Source organism: Tachyglossus aculeatus, chromosome 2 (genome assembly GCF_015852505.1).
Source record: "Tachyglossus aculeatus isolate mTacAcu1 chromosome 2, mTacAcu1.pri, whole genome shotgun sequence".
Taxonomy (NCBI): Eukaryota; Metazoa; Chordata; class Mammalia; order Monotremata; family Tachyglossidae; genus Tachyglossus; species Tachyglossus aculeatus.
This window is the reverse complement of record NC_052067.1, coordinates 27,536,156-27,561,829: the sequence shown is the minus strand read 5'-3', so window position 1 is coordinate 27,561,829 and position 25,674 is coordinate 27,536,156. Positions and strand designations below refer to the sequence as shown.

General features: G+C 41.4%; 1 protein-coding gene across 1 annotated transcript in view; it reads left to right on the top strand.

Moving 5' to 3' along the window:
* Nucleotides 1-25,674, top strand: part of RARB (retinoic acid receptor beta) — a 512,522-nt gene that overhangs the window by 200,785 nt on the left and 286,063 nt on the right. Inside the window, exon 3 of the mRNA XM_038767604.1 lies at nt 7,116-7,577. Coding sequence (XP_038623532.1) covers nt 7,400-7,577 — 178 coding nt within the window. The 5' untranslated portion in view covers nt 7,116-7,399. The remainder of the gene's footprint in view (nt 1-7,115; nt 7,578-25,674) is intronic.

The following is a 25,674-nucleotide window of genomic DNA, read 5'->3' as shown; positions in this document are numbered from 1 at the left end:
ATTGCCCTTCCTTTTACTAGCATGGAACATTTTTAAGCTAATGTTCAAGGAACATGTGAGCTCCAAATGAGATAGTAACCCCCTTTACTCACTACTTGACATCTCTTTGACCCTTACCTTCTCCTAAGGGCTAACTCTTCTAAAGACTAGTCCATGCATTCTACAGAGCTGGGGAAAGTGGGAAATGGAGTCAGAATCCTACATTCACAGAGTTAGGAGGGACATTTGGGTAATTTTGGTTTATAGCCCCCTGTCACTGCATAGGTTAATTATATCTTGTTTGTATAGTACTGTTATTTTTCCAAAGCATATTCCCATTATCTCATTTTTATCCTCACAACAGTCTCGTGAGGTGTTCAGAGAATAAAATCTTTCCCTAGAGGGACTGAAAGGTCATAGCTTGTCTGTAGGGGATTAAGCATTTTTTTTATGGCATTTGATAAGTGCTTTACTATGTGCTAGGCACTGGAGTAGATGCAGGATAATCAGGTTGGTTATCCTGCATGTCCATGTACCACATGGGGCTCACAGTCTTAGTACCCATTTTACAGATGAGGTACTTCAGGCATGAAGTTTTGAATTGCCCAAGGTCACGCAGCAAACGGGTGGCAGAGCCGGGATTAGAACCCACCCATCCTGCAGTCTTCTGTTTACCTGATTAAAAAATTCCAATTCCTTCAACTTTCATCAAAAGACCTTACTTTTATTATCTCTCATTTTGTCCGTCTTGTGTAGGCCCTTTGTAGTTTCTCTACATTCATTCATTTAATCATATTTATTGACTTACTGTGTGCAGAGTTCTGTTTGTTCTAAGCACTTGGGAGAGTACAATATAACAACAGATTCCCTGCCCACATCTATGCTCTATCCACTAGGCCTTACTTTATTGAGACAAGCTCTACCAAGGTAGCATCAGGCAGAAACTCCTTATCAGCTTAAAGACACTCAATCAACTCTCTCCTTCCTACCTTACTTCATTGATTTCCTACTATAACCTGGCCCACACACTTCGCTCCTTTAATTCATTCAATCATATTTATTGAGCGCTTTCTGTGTGCAGAGCACTGTACTGAGCGCTTGGGAAGTACAAGTTGGCAACATATAGAAACAGTCCCTACCCAACAGCGGGCAACCTGTATCTCAGTCTCATCTTTCTGCTGATAACCCACTGACCATGTCTTCCCTCTGGCCTGGAACTCCCCTCACCATTCCCTCTACTCTCCACATCTTCAAAGCCCTGCTAAAACATTATCTCCTCCAAGAGGCCTTCCCTGACTAAGCCCTCGTCTCCTCTCTTTGCCCTTCTCTCTGTGTGGCCTGTGCACTTTGGGTCTCCCCACTCCTCACAAACCTCCAGTGGTTCCATCCTCGTCCACGTCACACAGAAATTCTTTACCACCGGTTGTCAGTCTCTGAATCAGCTCTTTCCCTTGTACCGTACTTTGCTGATTTCCTACTGCAGCCTAACCCTCAAATTTCATTCCTCTAATGCCAACTAACTCACTGAACTGAACTATCTCACTCATTGAAGATCTCTTTTATCTTGCTGCTGACCCCCTGCCCAACATCCTCCCTCTGGTCTATACTAAGCACTTTGTACAGTGCTTTGCACACAGTGAGCACTCAATAAGTATGATTGAATGGAATCCCCTCAACCCAACTTCATATCTGACAGACATCTATCTTAAAAGACACCCTAAAATCACATTCCTCCAAGAGGCCTAACCCAACTAAGCTCCTACTTGTTCTCCTTCTGTGTTGCCTATGCTCTTGGTTCTGTACCTGCTCAAGCGCTTACTACAGTGCTCTGCACACAGTAAGTCCTCCATAAATATGATGGAATGAATGACTGTACCCTTTTAGCACTTGATATTCAGTCCACCCTCAGCCCCATAGCACTTATGTGCATATCCTTAAACCTTGCCATTTCTCTGACCTTTAATGTCTTTTCCCTTGTCTAATTTATGTCAGTATCTGTCGTCTCCTCTAGATTGTAAGTTTCTTGTGGACAGGGATTGTGTCTACCAATTCTGTACTCTCCCTAGTGTTTATAACAGTTTTCTGCACATAGTACGTACTCAATAAATGCTACTGATTAAGCACTTTGATTTTCCCCTCACCTCCACAGCACTTATGTACATATCCTGCCTCCTTCTCTAGTCAGTAAACTTCTTGTAAACAGAGACTGTGTCTCTGTACTCTTTTGTATTCTCCCACACATTTAGTATAGTGCTCTGCACAGTTAATGCTCAGTAAGTACCACTGATTGATGAGGGAAGTTGCAGAAGTTTAGGAGATCCTTGGAAATAGAGCAGGCATTCTCCTTTCCTGTTTGGTTTAAGGTCACTAGATCTCAGTTTCTTCATCTGTAAAATGGGATATCTGCTCTCCTCTGCCTATATTGTACTTCCCCAAGCGCTTAGTACAATGCTCTGTACACAGTAAGTTCTCAATATGGCTGAATGAATGAAAGGGGTATTGTAAGACTGTCAGCATTGAAATTTAATATTGCTATTGAAAAGGAGTATTAGAAGAGAGTTTTAGAGGGGAATGGCTATGCTTGAATCATAAAATTTCTTTAAGCACTTGAAGACATTAGTAAAACTGCAGTATTCTCTTTTCCCTGACTAAACAATTCCAGTTCCCGTAACTTTGATCAAAAGACCTTAGTCCCTATGTGGTTTCTTGACATCATTTTTAAAAGATTGATATCCCAGACTAGACACTGTTCTATTCAAAACCTAGTTTCCCATTGGCTTTTTAAAAAAAAAATAATTTCCTTTCTCCATTATCATCACTGCTCTTTAGTGCCAGTGGTGGGCAGAGCTTCTTTTTATCCTTAACTTCTTGAAGTGTGTGCTTCTACCTCTAGACCTGTCTCTTCCTCTTCCTCTATCTTTCCATATGACTCTGATATCCCATTTTCACTCTTTGTGTCTCTCTCTCTGTCTCTCGCATCTGTTCTGATTGCTCCACCCTTCCATGTTCTGTTCCCAGACCTGTGCACATACTCCAGGAAGGCCCCTACTCTGCAGTAGGAAGAACTCTTTAGGAACCTACAAGGAAATTCCCCTGGTCAAAACAAGGCCATTATTCCTTCTTTCTTACAATCATTTTTATGAGACCAATATTCAGCCACTGAAATTGGAATGAACTTAGCTAAGAAGCTATGTTTACCACCTAGCCATGAATAATGGTAAAATTGGACTCCTACAGTTGAAGAAGTAACTCTGTGTGGTGTGTTTTTTTCCCCATTAGTTTTCTGGCCATCAATTCCTTTGGATTTGTGAATAAATCACACTTCAGGACAATAGGTTTGCAGGGGGTCTTAGGAACCTTTTTGCTCATGGTTTTAATAATAGACTCTTTTCTAGGCCAAATGGTTTCCTCCTGATGCAGAAGCAGCAATTGAAATTCTCTACGTGTTTATTTGTCTCTCCGAAGGGATCTCTTTAGAAAAAGAGTCGGGCCTGGTCAACTTAATGGATTAGTTTGATTCATATTTTTGTTTCACTATCCTCCTAACAATGAGGTCAAAAAGCTCTTGGGTGACTTCAATTTCTGATTCTCTTTTTTGCCTTTCTTTGGCTTATCTGAAATAGGCTGTTATCTGAGTGTAACAAAGCTGATTTAATAGGAGAGCAGCAATACCCTATACTTAGGAAGTTTCCTCCCTTACAACCTCATTTCTTTTTATTCTGGAAAAGCAACAAATACTACTGGCTGTTTATACTTGAATTTATGCTGAGTACTGTATATTTGCAGAGAAGTAATATTTGCCTAAAAGTATATGATAATTTAAAAAACAGCTTTACTAGAAGTCTGTCCTTTTAGCAACAGAGACTCAACTCCAGGCCCCTGAAAAGACACTCACACACATGCATAGATTTGCCCATACGCTTTCTAAATTCGCTCTGAAAATAGAGTAGGGAGTGCTCTGTTATATCACAAGTTGCTTTACTCTCTGACCTTTATTCATCTTCTTCCATTTTTAAGTACAGCAGCAGGCAGGATAGCATTAACATTAAGGTACAAGAAAGCAGGGACATTAATTTTTTCCAAAGGAATTGTCACTATCCTTTCACAGGTGGACAAATAGATTTCCCTTAAAGGCAACAGAGCAAAGAGCAGTTTCTTCCACCTTCCATCTTTCCCCATATTAACCATGGTCTACCAATTTCAGGTGTCCAGGTCTCCTAACTATTCAGATCCCCATCTGAGGGTTTAATCAAATCCTCAAACTCCTTGAAGCAAGTTTCCTTTCCCCACAAACCTGAAGGGTTTGATACAGGCAGTCTTTAAAGAGCATTCAGGAGAGTGACTTGCTCATTGGGATGGTATTTCTGTTATTAGCAAGCGTTGTTCCACCCAACCTTATCAATCCTGGGGTATGACTATCAACGCTTTTCAGAAGTGGCCATCTAGTTTCTCAGTGTGCTACTGGCCAGAGAGGGGTTTTCAAGTGATTTTTCAAATAGATAAATTGTTTTCTCCTTTCTACTCTTTGTGGATTTTTCCTTCTAGCTTCTCCTTTACCCCAGGTAGATGAGGATTGAACCAGGCTTAAGCCAGGCATGCAAGCAGAAGGTGAAATCAAGAGTTTTGAGTCTTGGAATACCAAAATGACCATAATCCGCTACATCCTTTTTTCATAATGCCTCCAAGAAGGCAATTTTAGCATAAGAAATAACCTTATCAGGTGGCATTTGTGCCGTTTCAATGACTTAAGCACAAGCGCATGGTTTAGGGGAAAAAGCACGGGTTTGGGAGTCAGAGGTCGTGGGTTCTACTTCAGACTCTGCCATTTAGCTGTGTGACTTGGGCAAGTCACCTGCCTCAGTCACTCTGCCTCAGTTACCTCGTCTGTAAAATGGGGATTAAGACTGTGAGCCCCACATGGGACAAACTGATTACCTTGTATCTGCTTCAGCGCTTAGAACAGTGCTTGGCACATAGTAAGCACTTAACAAATACCATCATTATCATTATTATTTCCAAAGGAATAGGGGTAAGCGATTTCCCCCTATGCTTAGCTTCTGTCACATACAAACATGAATCCAGCATAGAGCCACTGGCATGATCAGAGTTTGTGGAGTCCCAATGTAGTCATAGATGGCCTCAGTTACACCAACAAAGATATGAGCATTTATGAACAGGTATTTCTGGAGCAACTTCAGAATCAGCCTCCAAAAATGCTCCGAGTTCTCGGTTTCATGCTTGGAAGTGGGACATCTTATGGCAAATATTCTCAATTCTAAGTGGACTTGGGGCTTTGAAAATGGAGAATGGTGGAATGGGACTGTTTGCTGATCCCACAGAGCAACTGGGCCCCAAGGGCCTGCAACCCAGTTGTTCCTGGGAGGTGGAAGATGGAAAGCAATGGCTCTAATTAATACCTGTAGTTAGCCAGCTCATTAGGAGGATCTATCAATTAATGGTATTTATTGAGCACTTAACTCTGTGCAGATCACCTAGTAAGAACTTTTTTTGTGGAACTTAAACACTTACTGTGTGCCAGGCACTACTGAGTGCTGAGATAGTTACAAGACAAACAGGTTGCAAACAGTCCCTGTCCTATATGGGGCTCACAATCTAAATCGGAAGATTTAATCCCCATTTTACAGATGAGGTATCTGAAGCCTAGAAAAGTTAAGTGTCTTGCCATAGGTCTCACAGCAGGCAAGGAGCAGAGCAGGGATTAGAATCCACGTCCTCTGACTTCCGGGCCCTTACTCTTACTTACTCTTACCCTTACTCCTCAAAATGAGGATTTAATAACTCTTCTCCCTCCTATTTAGACTGTAAATCCCATGTGGGACCAGATTATTTTGTATCAATCCCGGTGTGTAGTACAGTGCTTGACATATAGTAAGCACTTAACAAATATCATAATTATTATTATCATTATTATCTTGAAAAACTTACTGATTTTTGGGCTGTTTCTCTATTGGAAGATTAGTACTGCATGCAAAAAAAAATACAAAATGAAGTAATTTTTAAGACCCCTAATATTTCTCAGAATCCTATAGCTAACAAGGTGGCAGTTTTTGCTGTGGTTATTGTTCAGATTGAAACTGAAACTTCAGACTGAAAGCTGTGGTAAAATGCTAGTTTCTCTCTGCATTGGAAAGTTAACAAATGCTCATACAATAGGTATGTGAGAGAAACTTCTTCTGCTCATGCATGAGGAAAGTTTGGCTCCAGAGTTATGGACATGGAAATTTTTCTGAATGTAACTCTACTTGGGTGTTACTACACTAAAAAGAGAATAGTCTGAAAGTGAGAATCATTGATTCTGTATTAATTTCTGGACATCCCCCCAATTTTTATGATTATATGCATATTTGATATTTCCGTTTTCATCACATTAGAGTATAAATTCCTTATGGACAGGGAACTTGTTTTGTTCTCATGTCATACCTCCCAAGCCCTTAGTAGAGTACAGTGGATTCAGGAGGTGCTCAAATAATGCTATGACTACTACTGCACCAACACCAGGAGTGACCTGAAGCAAATATCCTGGAATTATTCTGTTGGCTTTTTCTTCATAGAAATAAAAAGTCCTTACACCCTTACTCCCAGAAGTGTCATTAGAATTAACAGTATAAGAAACTCCTATACAAGAGGTATACAATCCCCAGTCTTGGATTACCTGGGCCCTTTATCCTCCATTTTTGTCCCACAAAAAAAGACTTAGCAGCAAGGTTGGTTGATGTTATTTGCTGCATGTGGGTTGATATCTGTGGATTTAAACTCTTAATGACAGCCTGTGCCTTGGTACGTAGGATAATCAATACTTGGTTATGCCCATTGTCCTTGCCAAAAGGCTTCTCTGTAAAGGCAGGGTATTGTTATATCTCCCCAATGATTGAAAGTTGTAACATCCCTGTTAAACCTAGCTTCACTTGGAGTTGCAGTATATTTGTCCTTTCATAATAGCAGTTTGCTTAGTGAAATGGGCATATCAATTTCCTGCCTTGAAATAAAAAGTTGCTTTAGGTGTGAAGTGTAAAAGAATATTCAGGAAATGCTAGGGGCCTTTCTTAATACAAAAAGCAGGAAACCAAAGAATTTGCAGCCTGTTATATCTGTGTACACCTTTCTTTTCATTTCAGGGTCCATCAGCCCAGATCCGTGAAGGTTCTACTTCTCCTAAGCACTTTATCAGGAAGTTGGATTATACCTTGTGTTCACAGAATAGGTAAAGGGACAGACTGGCCATATTCTGCCCAGCATGATGACCAAGCCACAGAATTCCTGAACTGAAGCATTGAGCTGTGTGTCATCGGCAGCTCAGAACTCAATCCTTTATTCCACGGCCACACAAAGCTACGTGAATCTGGACTTGAAGTGATGCCGCACAGTACCCGTCCAACTGGTGTTTTTATGAGATTTTAACATGACCACCAGTAGCCACACATGTCCAGTACCAGCCGTGAACGGACATATGAATCATTATCCCACTGCTCCTTATCCATTACTCTTCCCTCCGGTCATTGGTGGACTCCCACTCCCATCCCTCCATGGACTTCACGGCCACCCACCCACCAGCGGCTGCAGCACCCCATCACCTGCAAGTAAGTGCCACAGATGATGTGTTTTGTTTATTTAGTCACCAAAGGCAAATTGATGACCTGGATTCAAGTCTGCTTTCTCACCATCCTAGGCAGTGTTGCTTCGCTTTAGAGTTCTGTGTCTAGGTCTGGGCTCACAATTGCCATCTGGAAACTTCTTTACATTTCTCCAGGCTGAATTAGGTTCTGTCTGCTTTATTTGATTCTGTATTAGGTTTTAATGAAATGCAGAAACAAAGAGCAATAAGTGATGGTGGTTGAAATTCAACAGACCTGGAACAGGTCAACCATAAGGCAGATAGATGAAGAATCGTGTTGGCAGTCAGACTCCTAATTGGTCAATGTGCCACAAAAAGCCCTAGACGTAACTGAATTTCTGACCCCTGAAGTCAGGTTGCTGCTTCTGCTGCTGAAAGCCAATGTTTCTAATTCCCAGGAGCCCTTGGCTGCCAATTCATAATGTGCTCCTCTCTTTTTGGATTAACCCATTTCTCTACTGTATCCAGACTGTGTGGAGAGAAACCCAAACTCAATATTGTTACATCTTTGAGGGTTGTCCCTGTTGAGATTCTGAGTAAACTTTCCCAAAATACTGTCCAAAGTGATCCTTCTTCTCAGTCGTAGCTTGAATTCATACCAGGAAATCCAGCTCAGCCTGTTACTGAGCTAACTTACTTTGCCAAAAGAACAACGTAGACTTTGCCTTTGAGGGACTCTTTGTAATTTGTGATACACTTCACCTTATTTTTTAAGGCTAAGCAAAACTGCAGTGCTGTTATGTCTCCTGTGCCCTCTGTCTCCTTTTCTGCCCAGGATTGACCTGGTTGAAATAATTGCTGTTGGTATTCTCTGCCCTTCAGAGCTCACTGGAAGTTCAAAATGGCTTCTAAGCTCATCAGAGGAGGCCATTTGATAAATGGGTAAACCGTGTTCTTTACAATCAGAAACTGGTAGAGAAGCAGCCCAGTTGGTCCTTATCAGCCACGTGGATGCTTCCTGACCATTAGTGCATGATGTATCTCTGGCTGGCATTTCCCTTTAAAAGGGCTGCTGTCAGCTAAGGGAGCAGAGAGCCAAGTCACAAACATCATGGCTTTGATCCCACGAAGCTTAATCCTGCTTTCTTCCCTGGTTAAGTATCCCCTTGCTACCTCTGGGTCCTGTTTCCTGCCAGCGGCTGCCACCAGGTGAGTCAGTGAAAAAGTTGGCTGGTTTGCTTTGGCAGCTGCGTGAGTGGCTGCTGCCTCCTCTAGAAGTGAAGGAATGGGCCACAGTGAAGTGTAATGGAAGTGGATTATGCAGTTAAACGAACTCCCTTGCCCACTGTTGGGTAGGGACTGTCTCTATATGTTGCCAATTTGTACTTCCCAAGCGCTTAGTACAGTGCTCTGCACACAGTAAGCGCTCAATAAATGCGATTGATGATGATGATGTTACTTTGTCACCTGATTGCAAAACCATGTTAGGATCAGACTGTGATTGGCAGTCCAGTGAGCCAGCTCTAAACTGTGTCTCCATTTGGGGGTGCAGTAGGAGTGATTTCGTAGTGATTTTTTTCAAGTTCCTGGTTCCTGAGTAACACATAGAAGAAGGTTTCTTGGTAAAACAAAGTTAAAAGGATTTTAAGAGTCCCGATGTTTTGGGGAAGCATAGGTGTTCCATAGTAATAACACCTAATAAAATGTGTGCTTGAGGGCAAAGGAATGTTAAGCTTGAGTAAGAAAGAAGACCAAAAGATAATGCAAGGATGAAAACAAGCATTCCAACAATAAGTTTTCTGCTAGGATATTTATGCTATTTTACCTGTGAGATTGCCCAGTGTTCCTTGATTCAGGTTTTATGCTAAGCTTTCCTTCCTGAATAACAGTTCCACCTTAACTGTTTAGGGTCCATACGGGATTATTAGTATAATTCCGTGCATACTAGCTATATTCCTCTGTGCCTCCTTGGATATGTACATTGCATGTCTGAATTTCATGCTCAATTCTAACTACTTGTGCTTTGGGGTGTCTCTCATCATGGCATTTTCCGGCTCAGAGAAAGGTAGATCAGAATCAGAAATGCAGTGGGGGAACCTGCGGTGGGAAGCATTATGGCGTAGTGGAGAGAGTACAGGCCTGAGACTCAGTCGATCATGGGTTCTAATGCCGGCTCCACTACTTGTCTGCTGTGTGGCCTTGGGCAAGTCACTTAACTTCTCTGTGCCTCATTTGCCTCATCTGTGAAATGGGGATTAAGACCGTGAGCCCCAAGTGGCACAGGGACTGTGCCCAACCCGATTTGCTTGTATCCACCCCAGTGCTTGGTACAGTGCCTGGCATAATAATAAGCACTTAACAAATACCATCATAATCATCATTATTATTATTCTATCTTTAATCATCTTCTGGTTATAAATGATAATAATGATTTATATGATGATGGTGATGATATTATGAAGCACTTACTACAAATCAAGCACTATACGAAGTGCTGGGGTAAATGAAAGATAATCAGGTCAGACACAGTCCTTGACCCACATGGGACTTACAGTCAGGGGCCGGGGAATAGAAAAGGGGCAGTTCAGTTACGGCTGATCAAGATTGGAACTGAGTTCTGTGTATTGTGTCTTCAATAGAAAGTTTTATTGGTGAGACTGAACTAATTCCCTAGGTGCAAGGAGTTATCATTTAGCATTTATGTAGTCTTGAATGATGGATGGTGTATTTAGAAAAACAAGGTCCCATATCTCAAGAACTTTACATTATAAAATATTCAGTCAATTGCAGATATGGAAAGAGAAATTCAGGAAGATATCTGCTAAATGTATGCTTGTGTGTGGGCCTGCATGTAATTCTGCCTGACAGTGGAAAGAGGATAGGATAAGGAGAAAGGAGAGAAGAAACAAAAGTAGTCCATGTAGTGCCATACCACCAGTGAAATAAAAACATACCACCCACTAATAGAGAAAACATCCCAGTGGTTCAGGGATTCTCTAAAGATAAAGGAGATTGACAGCTTTCAAAACCTGCCTATCTTCAGTTTCACTTTGAGTTTGCTCCTCTTCCATCACAATCCCTCTGCATCAAAGCAGGTAGTCAGAAGTTTGAGGTCTTCAAGGAAGTCCAACATCATAGTTCTGGTGAACTTTAGGAGACTGTTTGGCACCAAGTTATGCCACATCCCCATTAGTGAGAATTAGTCATATTTGAATTTAGGGGAACTTGGAAACTTTTATGTGCCAAAAATGTTTGTAAAAGTTGGATGACAGCCCGTTTGTATGTGCCTTTCATTGTGGTTCTGCTTTATTTTACTGTGTGTTCTTTTTATAGGTTGTTAGATGCTGGAAAATATCGTTAAGCATTTTTGGCCTTTGAACCTCTTTTAAAATGATGTTGGTTTAACTCCAATGTATTTAAGTGGAGGATTTTTTTTCTGGTTTAATGTCCAGAAAATGTTCACTGTCCCACTCACAAGATAGTGTTTCGTGGAAGGGACAGATGATGGGTTCAGTAACATTCTGCAGCCATCGACTGTTGTGGATTAAAGGACATGGACCTTATGTAGAAGCATATCTTGAACTATGAAGCCTTGTAACTCATGTCAGAATATGACAGCCATATTCTGTGTACCTGGTTTGTTCTGAGCTCTCCCCATCCTCCCACTGTCTTTTAGCTAAACTTGAGAGCCTAGTGCGGTGACATTTGATTCTGTGTTGGTACAGTGCCTACTACTTAAAGGAAGGGGGTGTTCCTATATAGCGTCTCTGTGCCAAATGAAAAGCAAGATGAAGGAAATTTGGAGAGAATTTCAGGAAGGAATACAGAATGAATTTTACCAACTTCCCCCTTTGAATAAGTTGGAGTTTCAGGCTCTGACATTTTATATGGTGTTGGGAAAATCTTGGGTTTTGGAACATGATGAGTTAGCATAGAGGGTCTGCATCTTTAGAAGATGGCTCCAATTTTTAAAAAAAATCACTTGGGTTTTGAAGTTGGGTGGTCTTAATTATACCTAAAGCCAACCTGGGATATAAAGAAGTATAACCACAGGATTTGGGATAGGAAGGAGCACTTATTTCTCCAGTTTTCCCCTTCCCAAAGTCTAAAAGGAGCTTTATGACCTCTGTTTAGTGTCCTTATAATTTCCCTTGGCTTTCGTTGACTAATGTGTACTGTGTAGAAGAGCTTAATGAAGAGTTGGACACACTAAGTCCCACATTTTGTTTGGGAGTTAATTTGCAAACATAAGAATGATCACCATGAGCGTGATGCTGTATTATCAAAAAATGTGATGCAACTTTGCTATGGAGAAATGTTCTTTTTGCCTAAGTTTTTTTAAAGTAATGATGAGTTTACTTTCAGCTCACTTGGACAGATGATTTTTCGGGTAGAGAGAGGTTGGGGAGACTTCCTACGTAAAATTAGATTTCAAAACTTAGGATTTTAAGGGATTTATATGTGGGCTGTTCCTCTGAGGTGCTTTTGGTCAATTTACCTAGGTTTCAATAGACATCTTCAGAGTGGCTCTCTGTTCAGTGGAAATCTATGAAAATTGGCCAGGGAAAATTCAGTACATGCAAATATATGTGAAGCATACTGTATATCTATAGAAGTTCACTATTCCTATGGTCAGCTCTGCTGTCCCATATAAGTACTCAAAACCTTCTGTGGCATTTTTGTACATATCTTAGGTATAGTTACTTAAGCACTAGGTCATGATCATACTTCCTTTTCCTCCTATTTATAATTTTATTTTAGTGCCTGTATCCCCTTCTAGACTGTAAATCCCTTGAGGTCAGCAATATTTTCTACGAATTCCCAACCACTTAATACTGTGATCTGCACAATATAGTGATGGATTGAAGACTAACTTTATACTTTATGTGGATATGTGCACAGTAACTGGACACTGTGAAAGGTTCCAATGACCCATACAGTCTTTTAGGATCTCTGCTATCCCAAAATGGACAAGGGCAGGAGGTGGTTCTCAGCACAGTAATGTGAAATCTTGGAATACCAACTGCACCACTATATAGATATTATTAAATAATAACTTAATATGTATATATATCATTCAGTCTCACATAATTGTATGGGTTTAATATACATAGTTGTCCTGTGTATATTCATTTTTATATATTTGAAATATATACTTATATAGTTTTCCTTTACCTTTGCCATGGTATACATATATAGAAATATAGGTTCATAGTAAGCCTCATTTATATAATGAACTTGTGGGAGTGGAATATTGCCTCTAATTAAAAATGAAAAATTAAAAAAAAAAAACTTTGGTGTTTGCTGCCTGTCTTCCAGGCCTCCATAATGCTCCCAAACCAAAAGTTGTGCTGTTGGGGTTTCAAGGACCATCCCTGCTTTTCTTGACAACTGTACTCCTTGTGTGCTCTCTAAGGGCAGCAGAAGCCCTGAAAGATGGCACGGGCCCTTGGAATCTTCACCATGTCTAGTGTCTTCGTACGTTCATGGTGTGGTGTGGAGCTCCAGACCAGGAACCAGTTGGCCAGCGTTCCTGTGTCACTATCCGTGGCCCCACGGATAGTGTGGATACACTATACATGGATAGCATGGAGTGTACTAGAGTGTGTCCAATGTGGCACCATCATTACAAGAGTGCTACACTGCTGAGAACCTGAAGGGACACCCAGGGTTTTGGAAAACCATCCTGTTGACCAAGGCATGCCCCACTTTCCCAGGGAGGCAGGGTCATCTCCATAGTATAAGTGAAAATGTAGACAGTTATTATTATTATTATTACACAGACACACAGACACACACACACACACACATAGAGAGAGTAATGCAAACATGCACATAGTCAGTGATCCCTGAGAATTAAGATCTACATCTAGACTTAGGCACAGACAAATATGTTCCTGAAAAGTGTGTTAAAGTGGAAGGACTTTTAGGAAGCTTGTGTTTTACTAGGAATGGATTTTATAACATTTTACAAAGGAAATATGTATATATGGACTATATATGGAAAAATGGAATGTATATGGAAAAATGTTTCATAATTCAACAAGCTACATGTAAAATGACAACCTAGCATTGTATAGCAAAGGCCATATGGATGTTTTCTCTGAAAATATACAAGAATTGTCAAAAAATATTCAGGATATTTTCAGCCCAATTCATCCTCCCTGAGTCTTTATTTTGCCTCTTTAGCCCTTTCCTTTGACCTGGGTTGCTGAGCAGAGTTGGAGAAAAATATTTTTCACCTTCACAGCAGAACTCTGTATGTGGGAGCTTTAGGTTCCATTCATGAACCGCAGTGCCCCTAAGAAAAAGGAATTACTCCTCCTCCGTCCCCGTCAAGTTTTCTCCTTTCTTTCAAGTCCTTGGAAAACAGTACTGCTTGCTCTTTCTGCCTCCCCTTCCATCCCTCTATCTGGCACAATGAATCCTGTGGAGCACCAAGATTAGGTCATGTGGAAAGTCCTTGCTCCTGGAAAGGTTCCTGGTGTACCTATTGCTCTCAGAAGTTTGGGATGCATCTGTGATTGAGTTTTTACAGCTGAAGATTGAGCTCTTCTCTGGTATCATTTTCTCCTCCTGTAATTTCTTCATTCTCTTGATCCTGAGTGCCTTTGCCACCGCCTCCTCTCCTAATTTGCATGATAGTGCATCAAGCTGACTTTGTTTCAAAGTTGCTGTACAGGAATGCTGATTCCAAGTACACTTCTGAGTTCATTCATTCAATCGTATTTATTGAGCGCTTACTGTGTGCAGAGCACTGTACTAAGCGTTTGGGAAGTACAAATCGGCAACATATAGAGGCGGTCTCTAACCAACAACGGGCTCACAGTCTAGAAGGGGAAGACAGAAAACAAAACAAGTAGACAGGTGTCAATACCATCATAATAAATAGAAGTATAGCTATATACACATCAGTGATAAAATAAATTGAGTAATAAATGTGTACAAATAAAATAGACTAATAAATATGTACAAATATATACATGTGCTGTTGGGAGGGGAAGAGGGTAGGGCAGAGGGAGGGGGGCAGTGGGGAGGGGAGGAGGAGAGGAAAAATGGGGGGGTTCTATGGGAAGGCCTTTGAAGGGAGGAAGAGAGCTAGTTTGGTGAATGTGTGGAGGGAGGGCATTCCAGGCCAGAGGTAGGACATGGACCGGGGGTCAACAGCGGGACAAGTGAGAATGAGGCACAGTGAGGAGGTTAGCGTCAGAGGAGCGGAGCGTGCGGGCTGGGCTGAAGGAGGAGTGAAGGGAGGTGAGGTAGGAGGGGGCGAGGTGGTGGAGAGCCTTGAAGCCAAGAGTGAGGAGTTTTTGCTTGATTCAAAGGTTGATAGGCAACCACTGGAGATCTTTGAGGAGTAAGGAGCGAAGTGCATGGGCTGGGTTATAGTGGGAAATTAGCAAGGCGAGTTAGGAAGGGGCAAGGTTATTAAGTGCTTTAAAGCCAATGGTAAGGAGTTCCCTGGATTTATGTCTCTACCAACTTGTGCCCTGGAGTTTGAGCAAATTGAAAATGTGATGTGTTTATGTTGAGTTTTCCATGGTGAAACCTCAAATCCTATTGCACAATATGATGGAAATCCCACCTGTGCAGCGAGAATGCACTTTGTCACTAATAGGAAGCAGGGTAGTCTAGTGGAAGGAGCCCGGGACTAGGTATCTTCTGAGTTCTAATTCTAGGTCCTCCACTTGCCTGTTTTGTGACCTTGTGCAAGTCACTTAACTTCTCTGGGCCTCAGTTTCCTCAGCTGTAAAATGGGGATTAAATATTTCTTTTCTCTTACTTAGAATGTGAGCCCCATTTGGGACAGGGACTGTGCTTGACCTGATTAACTTGGATCTACCCTAGCTTTTAGAACAGTGCTTGACACATAGTAAAGGGTTAAAAACACTACAGTTGTTATAAAGTATAATAGAAATCATTGTTATCATTTCATGCTATCAAAGATTTGTAGCTCCTTGGACACTTAGAATAGAAGGCTACTGACTAGTGTTTGCGAGCTGGGATGGATGATATCCTTGTGTATCCGTGGTGCCATTTGGTAGTACCGTGTGGTATCCATTTGATATTTACCCCACCCCCAACCCAACAGCACTTATGTACATATCTTTAAATTACTTATAAATTATTCATATTAATGTCTGTCTCCCCCTCGAGACTGTAAGCTCATTATTGGCAGGGAACGTGTCTGCAAATTCTGTAGGATTCTCCCAAATACTTAATAAAGTGCTCTACGCATAGTAACCGCTCAATAAATACAGTTGATTGATTGTGCATGGGGAATTCCAGAAAGTTGAGGAGGCCAGTGGAAAAGCTCATTGACAGGAGTGGCTGTAACTCACTGTTACCATTGGCCTTAACCTGCATAGCCTGACTTTAGTTATTCCCAGGAACAGCAAAATGGACTACCTGACTATACATCTACCCTCCTTCCCCCTACTCTCTTCTTACCCTTACTCATTGTGCATCTTCCCACTGAAGACAATTGCCCTTATTAATTCATACCAGACCCACTATCTTTCTCTGGTTGTGCTTTCCTTCTAAAAAAAAAAAAAGTCACTTATTCGTGTGCTTTGCTGTGTGTAGGTAGAATATCCCATAAAGGATACACTCTTTCCAGGAATTCTTTGCCAATTATTGTTTTTTATTTTGGGCAGTCTTCTTGCCTGGACCTTTCATAATGGATTATAAACCCTTTCTCTGAAGAACAGCAGGTGGTATTACATGATTTGTATTGCATTGTAGTGCTGGACTCATCACAGTAATATTTATATGTTTAATGTTAGCCATTGGGAATGAACATCATGATGGATGTTCAGAAAAAGAGTGACTCCCATCATAGTTTAGCCACTTAAAGAAGACTACAGACTTTCAGACATGCATTCTCTGTACTTAAATGATCTGTCATAAGGAAACTGTTGGTGGTTAGGCTTAATTTCAGAGATGTTGACCTTTATGGCTTTGCCTCCACCTCCATTTTGTATCAGTTACATGCTTAATGAGTATGATCTTGAACACCTAGCCAACAAAGTTGCCTAGAGAAAAAAATTTTGGCCTTTCTCATAGTTTAGCTGTGCATCCTAACTGAACAGAGAAAGGGAAGGTCTTTATGAATGAGGCCATAATAATGATGGTATTTGCTAAGTGCTTGCTATGTGCCAGGCACTGTTTTAAGCGTAGGGTAGACAAGACTCAACAACATAAGAGAACAGTGGATACAAGCAAATCGAGTTGGACTCAGTCCCTGTCCCACAAGGGGCTCATGGTCTCAATCCCCATTTTACAGGTGAGGTACCTGAGGCCCAGAGAAGTGAAAGGACTTGCTCATGGTCATACAGCAGACAAGTGGTGGAGCTGGAATTAGAATCCATGGCCTTCTCACTCCCAAGTCCATGCTCTAACCACTAAGCCATGCTGCTGCTTTTTTATGTCTGGTATGTCTACTGTTGCCACAAAACAGAGCATCTCATAGACATCAAAGAGCAAGGCACGCCAAATGGCTGCAACCGCTCCTTGCAATATCCGATAGAATTCCGGATCTCTGAATTTATTCAGTTGTACTACTCAGCATGGAAAATTTCACTCTGATTTACTCTGATTCTACTTTCAAGCTCTATTTTTACAGCCCAAACTAGAAGTGAACCAAACAGATTGAGTCCAGGGGAAAAAAAAAATTACATATGAGAGAGAGAGAGAGAGAGAGAGAGAGAGAGAGAGAGAGAGAGAGAGAGTGTGTGTGTGTGTGTGTGTGTGTGTGTGTGTGTGGCAAAATCTAGGATGACTTCCTGGTGTTCATTCTAATCTAAATTTGTGGTAATATTCCATGAAGGACTTATGCCTAATTTATGTATTTTAGACCCTCATGGTCAATAATTTGTATTTTTTGGCAACCTAGATTTTATATTTAAGCAAAAATAATGCTCAGCCCCAAGTTACCCTGTCATCCTTGAGGAAAGTAGCACCACCCCTCTAGACTGTAAACTCACTATGGGCAGGGAAATTGTCTGCCTTTGGGCTTGTGTATGCTTTTAAAAAAGCAGTTCTAAAATTCAAACATATTCTCAAAGTTTGGGGGTATATTTTTACCTGTTGTTGCCGATAGCAGAATTTCTGCTAGGGAAAAACAATTTTTCTTGACTATGAATGCAGGCTTCCCCTTGCTTTACATTGAAGATTCATATGGAGAAAGAGCACTGTACATAATGAATCAATATAAAGTTAATCTAGGTCACCTGAACAAAAAATGGAGTAGAAGAGATTAGTTTCAAAACGTTAGTGCAAATAAGTGGAAAAAAAGATCAGTGTGACGTAGGGAACTTCAGTGTGATAGCTCTTTTAAATAAAGCTGATGGTGAAGAAGTTGAATTTATTGTCCGAAAAATGAAAGAAAAGCATTTTTAAAGGCATTATAAAGTTAGTCAGTATACACACATGTCTTTAGGTTAACTTTAGCATATGATTGGACTTCCTAAGTGCTTAGTACAGTGCTCTGCACACAGTACATGCTCAATAAATACGATTGAATGAATGAATGCGATTTTTATATTGTCAGAGTGCACCACCCTTTCCTGGAAATGATGTTTATTTACTCTTTCAGAAACATGGTTTACTGTTGAATTGACACTGAAAATGCTCCCCAGATACTCTTCTTGGCAGCTTGAATAAAATGTGAGAACCAGATTTTCCCTGAGATAGGGTTTTTTTCCTCAGCAAACTCTAATCTATCCATGCTGTTCATGAAAAGTAAATGTACCAGATCTACTGCTGCTCAAGAACTTGAGGTGCCTTTAAGAAGAGCAGGAAAAAAAATTGAATTTCTTTTAATTACTCCAAGAGTCAAGGGCTTGTGGTGTCTACTGTGCTTGAAGTCATTACAAAGTGGGAATTTTCCCCCTGGTTGGAAAGCAGCTAGTGGTTAATAGGCTCTTAGGTGACATTTAAGGTGAGACCATCTTTAGTTGGTTCAAAATTCTCATTATGCATATTTATCTAAATGCTCTTATTGATATCTACATATGGATCGAATCAAACAATGGTATTTACTGAGTTCTTGCTGTGTGCAGAGCACCATACTAAGTGCTTGGGAAAGTACAAGACATTTGGTATACATAATCCCTGACTTCAAGGTGCTTATCATCTAGTAGGAGAAGCATACTTTAAAATAAATTGCAGATAGGGGAAGCAATACAGTGTAAGAATATGTACATAAGTGATGTGAGGCTGGGGTAACATCACTTAGGAGTGCAGCCCTAAATGCATAGATGATGCAGAAGAGAGGGAAAGTTGGGAAATGAGACCTTAGTTAGGGAAGACTTCTTGGAGGAGATGTGGTATTAGAGCTTTTAAGATGGGGAGAGTTGTGATCTTTTGGATAAGCAGTAGGAAGGAGTTCCAGGTCAGAGGGAGGATATGACAAAGGGATCGACAGTGAGAGATGAGATTGAGGTACAGAAAGTAAGTTAATGTTAGAGGAATGAAGTGTGTAATGTGGGTTGTAGGGGAAGATGACTGAGATTAAGTAGGAGGGGGAAAGCTGACTGAATCCCTTAAATCCAGTGGTAGAGTTTCTGTTTGTTGCACAAGTGCTATGGTACTTGTTAAATGCTATGTGCCAAGCACTGGTCTAAGCAATGAGGTAGATACAAGTTAATCAGGTTGGATACAATCCCTGTCCCAAATAGGGCTCACAGTCATAATCCCCATTTTACAGATGAGGTAAATGAGAAGGCACAGAGAAATTAAGTGACTTGCCTGAGGTTACACAGCAGACAAGTGGCAGAACCAGGATTAGAACCCAGGTCATCTGGCTCCCAGGCTGGCATTCTATCATGAAAGAGATAGGGGTGGCATTAGGAAGATGAGGGGAAATACTATGGCTGTTTCAGGCCCAACAAAATTTTTGCTGGCTTAGTAATTTCTGACAACCATTTGCAGGGGCGATATGATGTATGAACAGGAATAATGTACGAAAGAACAAAACCCTCCCATTTCCACGGTAGCTAGGCTATGACCAGAGTCTGTTCATTTGGCAGGTGCAAAGCAGAGCTGAAATATTGGACTTCTGAAGAAAGTTTGAAAAAAAAAATACTGTTAGTGTTGTTTGAAATAGAGATGGTGTTAAGACATTTAATGATGACCTTTAATTATTTTTAGACTTTAAACTCATTATGGAAAAGGGAATATGTCCAGTAATTCTGTTGTACTCTCCCAAACACTTAGTACAGTGCTCTGAACATAGTAAGCACTCAGTAAATACCACTGATTGATTGATTGATTTAAGGGACATAATAGAGATGCACTCATTTTTTAAGGAACAAAAGTAATTTCAAGGTTTTAGTTATGTGAACATTGTTTTCACAAAATTTCCAATAAAAATTGGAACCTATTTTGGGTGGTTAATGTGGAAGGGATCCGATTCCCAAATCCCCCAGGGTTCATTTGCCACGGAATCATGTTTAGAAACACAGCAAAGATATTGGTTGGTTATTAACTCCTTTGCCTGTGTCAGCGTGTGGCCAATCAATATAAGTTCCTCCTCTGATATCGTGAAAAGTGGCCGAAGGGCTGAGAGGCTCGGTCCTCGGGAAGTTTCAGGAAAGAGCACTATGGGGGCTTTAGGTTAGTTGTTTCAGCTTACTTTCATGTGGCCTTCACCTAGCATTCCACCCCAGAGTAAAGAAAGGGTCACGTGAATGAGGGATGAGCTTTCCAACGGTGAAATTGATTAAAATCTGGAACAGGTTACCTGGGGAGATGGCAGAATGTCCTTTCCCTGGAAGTCTTCAAAAATAAATAGGAGGGCTAACTAATCAAGGTGAATTAGGTAAAGTCCTATCTGGTAGAGGCATGAACTAGATGGCCCCTCCAGGACCTCTAAAGCTTTGAGAGTGAAAGCAAACCATCTCAACTCGGGCTTGGTTCCTCATCTAATGAACAAAATCATTCATTTGTGTAACAGCTGAATGATTGGATTGTTCAACCAGAAACAGATCTGCAGTTCAAATGGTTTATGCACATCACATGTTTTAGCAATGGCTCATATGACACGTATATTCATTTTGTGGAGAATGGATCGGGAATGAATTGTAAACTTAAGTTAGTATTACAGAGGGAGATCTAGCCATTGTTGAGTGCAAGATCTTCCCGATGCCTGAAATACTTGCTTCACTGGACACAGCAAATGCATCACTTTTCTATCAATGGGTTGTCATGATCAGTGCTCTTCATAGAAGGGAAGGAGTTAACAGCCTCTCTGGTTTGCCCAAACATTGCCGGATGGGCCATTTGTTGCTTTATTGGCAAAGCCTGTGAAAGTTTTTCCTGACCTCATCCTACAACCCCGACTGCGCACTTTGCTCCTCTAAAGGCTAACCTTTGCACTGTACCTCAGTCTTGCGTATCTCAATGCCGACCTCATGCCCACATCCTGCCATGCCCTCCCTCCTCATATCTGACAATAATTGTCCACTCGCCCCCCTGCCCTTGAAAGCCTTACTGAAGGCACACCTCCTCCAAGAGGCCTTCCCTAAGACCTCTTTTCCTTTTCTTCCACTCCCTTCTGCATCACCCATACGTGCTCTTTTTTCATCCATTCTCCCAGCCCCACAGAACTTATGTACATATTAGTAATTTATTTGTATTAATGCCTGTCTGCCCCTCTAGACTGCAAGATAGTTTTGGGCAGGGAACATATGCGTTATGTTGTTCTTTCTCAAGCTCTTAGTACAGTGCTCTGCACATAGTAAGCATTTAATAAATATAATTGACTGACCTTTTTTTATTCCGTTCTCTGAAGTGCTGATATGTACTACAGTAATCACTAAGTGTAAGAAAGGAAGAAACACTTTGGAAAGATTTTCAGGAAAAAGTGATTTACTAATCTGGTGTATATCTTATGTGATTGCACAGCTCCAGGCATATACTGGCAGGTTTTGTTTGAGGTCAAGAATGCATCACGTTTTCATGAGGAGCTTAAATTTCCAGCCAAGGAATTTGTTTCTGGAATAGGGGCATTAAAAAAAAAGCCGGATGGTTTTTTGAGCTGTGACTAATCAATTTGTCAATTAATGGCAGTAGTTCGTAGTTTCAAGAGATAAAGTTTGATTGCAAAAGGTACTCTCAGAGAGACAGGAAACTGTTTTCTTTGTCCTCATTGTTGCTGCTTCGTATTGCCCAGAAAGAACATTCACGGGTAATATTCATAAATGATTTACAAAAGTCATTCCTGTGTAATAACTGGGGATTTTGAGTTTTTATGATGTTGCCAGATGTGCCATCAAACAATATTATCTGGTTCAAAAACCTTGTGATAAATCCACTGAGTGAATTCCCTGAAGCCAATCGTCTTGCCTGGATATGTGCACACTTTCTCTGCCTCACCCTTCTCACTCTCCTTTTTAATCCCCACATTGCAGCCAGATGGATAACAGGAAAGGAGCCCTAGAGCCCTAAGAATGGAAATTTAGGGGGTTTTGAAAGCACATGTTAAGACCTAGACCCTCACAGCATCAATGTTTTCCTCATGTTTGTTTGAATGGTATGAAAGCCTGGCCATAAACCAATCTGGAAAATCCAAGTTACCCTCAGTTAACATGCCAGCTCCACCCACAGTCACCCTGTCAGACACTCCATTGCTGCTTGTGTCTATGTGCTTTGCTTTGCATAGCTTTATCGTAGATGACTATGAGCTTGTTTTTTTTCCTTTTGCAGCTTCCAAAGGCAGAATTAGTTTGACCTGTTTCCAAGGTTGGAGCACCCAGAGGTCTCTCGGTAGGGCAGAGTAGATGATAAAAAGAAGTTAAAACCCCAAAGTCCATATAAAATTCTCATGTAGGTGCATCTCAGGGATATTAAGATGTGTACCATGAAACCATTTCTTTCACAGTCGAGTCTATAACCTGACAATAAATTAGACACTGTAGGGTGTGAGGAGAGCATTAACTCTCGAACCTCTGGGGGTCCCTTTAGTATATTGTTGCATACGTTGCTCCTTTATGGAGGCAGGTTGGGGAGAACATTACTACCAACATTAGTACCATTTATTGAGGAACTCTTGTGAATGGCATTGTAGTAGACTTAGGAAGGCACATAGGAAGTGGAAAAAAGATTGTCCCTGCCCACAAGGAGCTCACAATTTAGATTGGTGGACATGTAAACCAGTGCTGCTCAGCCTGATTGCTCAAAACTTCACAGTGCTCCTCCTTACTGTTCTACTGTCATCTCCCTCCCCTGCGCCCACACCTTCTGATGTCTAGAGGACAGAAAAACATCTCTAAAATTTTCCAAAATGACTTCACCTACCCTCCACTCTTGTAAATGGGCAGGGCTTCCACACTGCGGGGGCTGTTGGCATTCTGTTTGATTAGAGAACCAGCATGGCCTAGTAGATAGAGCACAAACCTGGGAGTCAGAAGGACCTGGGTTCTAATTCTGGCTCTGCCACTTGTCTGGTATGTGACCTTGGGCATTCTTGAACTTTTCTGTGTCTCTGTTCCCTCTTCTGTAAAATGGGGATTTAGACTGTAAGCCCCATGTGGGACAGGGACTGCATCCAACCTGATTAGCTTGTTTCTACCCCAGTGCTTAGTACAGTGCCTGGCACATAGTAAGTGCCTAAGAAATGCTATTGTTGTTGTTAGTAGTAGTAGTAGTATTAGGGGCTGGGGCCTGAGGGTTTGGGAACCCCAGACCAACCAACCCTGGAGATTTTGGTCTATGTTTTTCCCTTGCATCATCTATCTCCCATGGCTGTCAGGGTGGGCAGGCGGGCCTCTTCCTCACAGGGTCGCAGTGGTTGTGGAGGAGGAGACGGGACCAGGACCTTGGATGCAGTGCAGGCAGGTTCTGAAGATAGAGCCAATCAGCTGGAAGGGCTCAAACCTTCCAAAAGTTTATGAATAAATTTAAATATAATGTAAATAGTCTGCTAAGTCTGGGCACAGTGCTGTAAACTGTTCACCCAGAAGAGTGATGCACTGTACTGTTACAATATATTGTACTGGGAAAACAACAAAACTAGATAACCTTCCTGGTGCTTTTCTGTCATAAACCATCACAGCTTGTAACACAGTCTCATCTTAGTGCAACTTCATTTAAAGTGAGGACTGTTTGATGATCCCATAGCCAGCCAGGTTTTCCAGCTCTCAATCCATGAACAGGACTGTGCCAGCCTGCATTGAGCTTCTTGGGCGTAGGCTCTGCCTCCAAAGCCCTGGTCAGGCATGAAAAAGGGACAGGAGGTGGACAATGGAGCAGCATGGCTTAGTGGATAGAGCACAGCCTGGGAGTCAGAAGGACCTGGGTTCTAATCCCATCTTCGCCACTTGTCTGCTGTGTGGCTTAATTTCTCTCTGCCACAGTTACCTCATCTGTAAAATGATAATTAAAATTGCTAGCCCCATGTGGAATAGGGACTGTGTCCAGCCTGATTAGCTTGTGTTTAGAGCAGTGCCTGGCTCATAGTAAGCACATAATAAATACTGTCATTATTATTACAGTGCCCCAGCAGTCACCTAAGGCCTTCTTGAGAGGTAATTATGTGTTGCTAAGTGCTTGGGAGGCACATTTTCCTGCTTTTGAAAATTGGATTTGTACAGATGGCAGATCTCAAAGCACTCAGTTTCGGAAGCACAAGCATTTCCAATCCTTGCCTTCAATGCCCATTTCCTCACCCCTTTGCCCCTCTCCACTTGGTATTCTGCAGAGTGTAGCCACAGCCCTGTGAGGGAGTCCCAGCCACATAGCAGACACTCACTCTGCTTCACAAATTGGTTTTCCAATACGTCATCACAAATAGGCCAACTTTGTTATAGGAAGCTTTATTCCCATAGGCTCTGCCAACCAGGATAATACTGTAAATCTTTGAATCAAAACTTTCTGTTGTTTTTTATCTGATTATGGAATCCTATGTAAATTTGCCTGAGTATCTGGTTCCTTTAGTGCTTTGTAGATGTGGAAAAAAGAAACAAATCTCTCAGGGCAAGTGAATGAATGCTGACATAATACACAATAACAGCACTTTCCTGCAAATGCATATTTAGACAGTTTTCAAATGTGCAACATTTACTGAATAGACAGGAGTTGTACACTTATGTTCAAAAGCTAATATTTAGGTGCTTCCAACAGGCAGGTTTTATGGGATATGGAATTGGCAGGCTTATACTGTTACTTAGTATCACAATAAAAGTCAGTGAAATTTCCAGAATTATGAGTAAAGGTTTCCCTCGTGGTTTTGAATATCTGTGCTAAATAGATTGCTATACCTCTGTTACGCTGTACTGTCCCAAGCACTTAATACAGTGTTCTGCACACAGGAAGTGATCAAGAAATACGATTGATTGCTACCTTGGCTTTTTAGCCTGGCTTTACCATTTGCCTGCTGTGTGATCTTGGTTAAGTCACTTAACTTCTCTGTGCCTCAGTTTCCTCCTCTGAAAAATGGGCATGAAATACTTGTTCTTTCTCTTTCTGTAAAATAACTTAAATACCTGTTTTCCTTTTAAGACTATGCTCACCATGTGGGAAGGGATGGCATCTAACCTGATTATCTTGTACCTCCCCCAGCACCGTAATGATGGCGTCTCAGTGTTCACCATTTCCCTTTGGATCTTAATGTCCCAGATAATGGATTTCAAGTGAAAGGGGAATGAATCTTTTCTGAAGACTGCAAGGAAAATGCTGTCCTTGGAAAAGGAAGTGGAGTCAAAATTGAGTACTGGACTAGGGAAGCATTGTTGCCTAGTGGATAGAGCACGGGCATGGAAGTCAGAAGGACCTGAGTTCTAATACTGGTTCCACCATTTGTCTTCTGTGTGACCTTGAGCAAGTCACTTGACTTCTCTGTGCCACAGTTACCTCATCCGTAAAATGGGGATTAAGACTGTGAGCTGCATGTGGGACATGGACTGTGTCCAGTCTGATTAGCTTGTATTTACCCCACACTTAGTACAGGATCTGGTACATAGTAAACACTGAATATATGCCATAAATAAATTAAAAGTCTCTCGAGAAAACACATTACTACAGAGTTGGTAGGCGTGATCCGTCCTTTTCTGTTAATCTAAGCATTTATCCTATCCTGCTGTGATTACTGCATCAGTCTCCTTGCTGACCTCCCGGCCTCC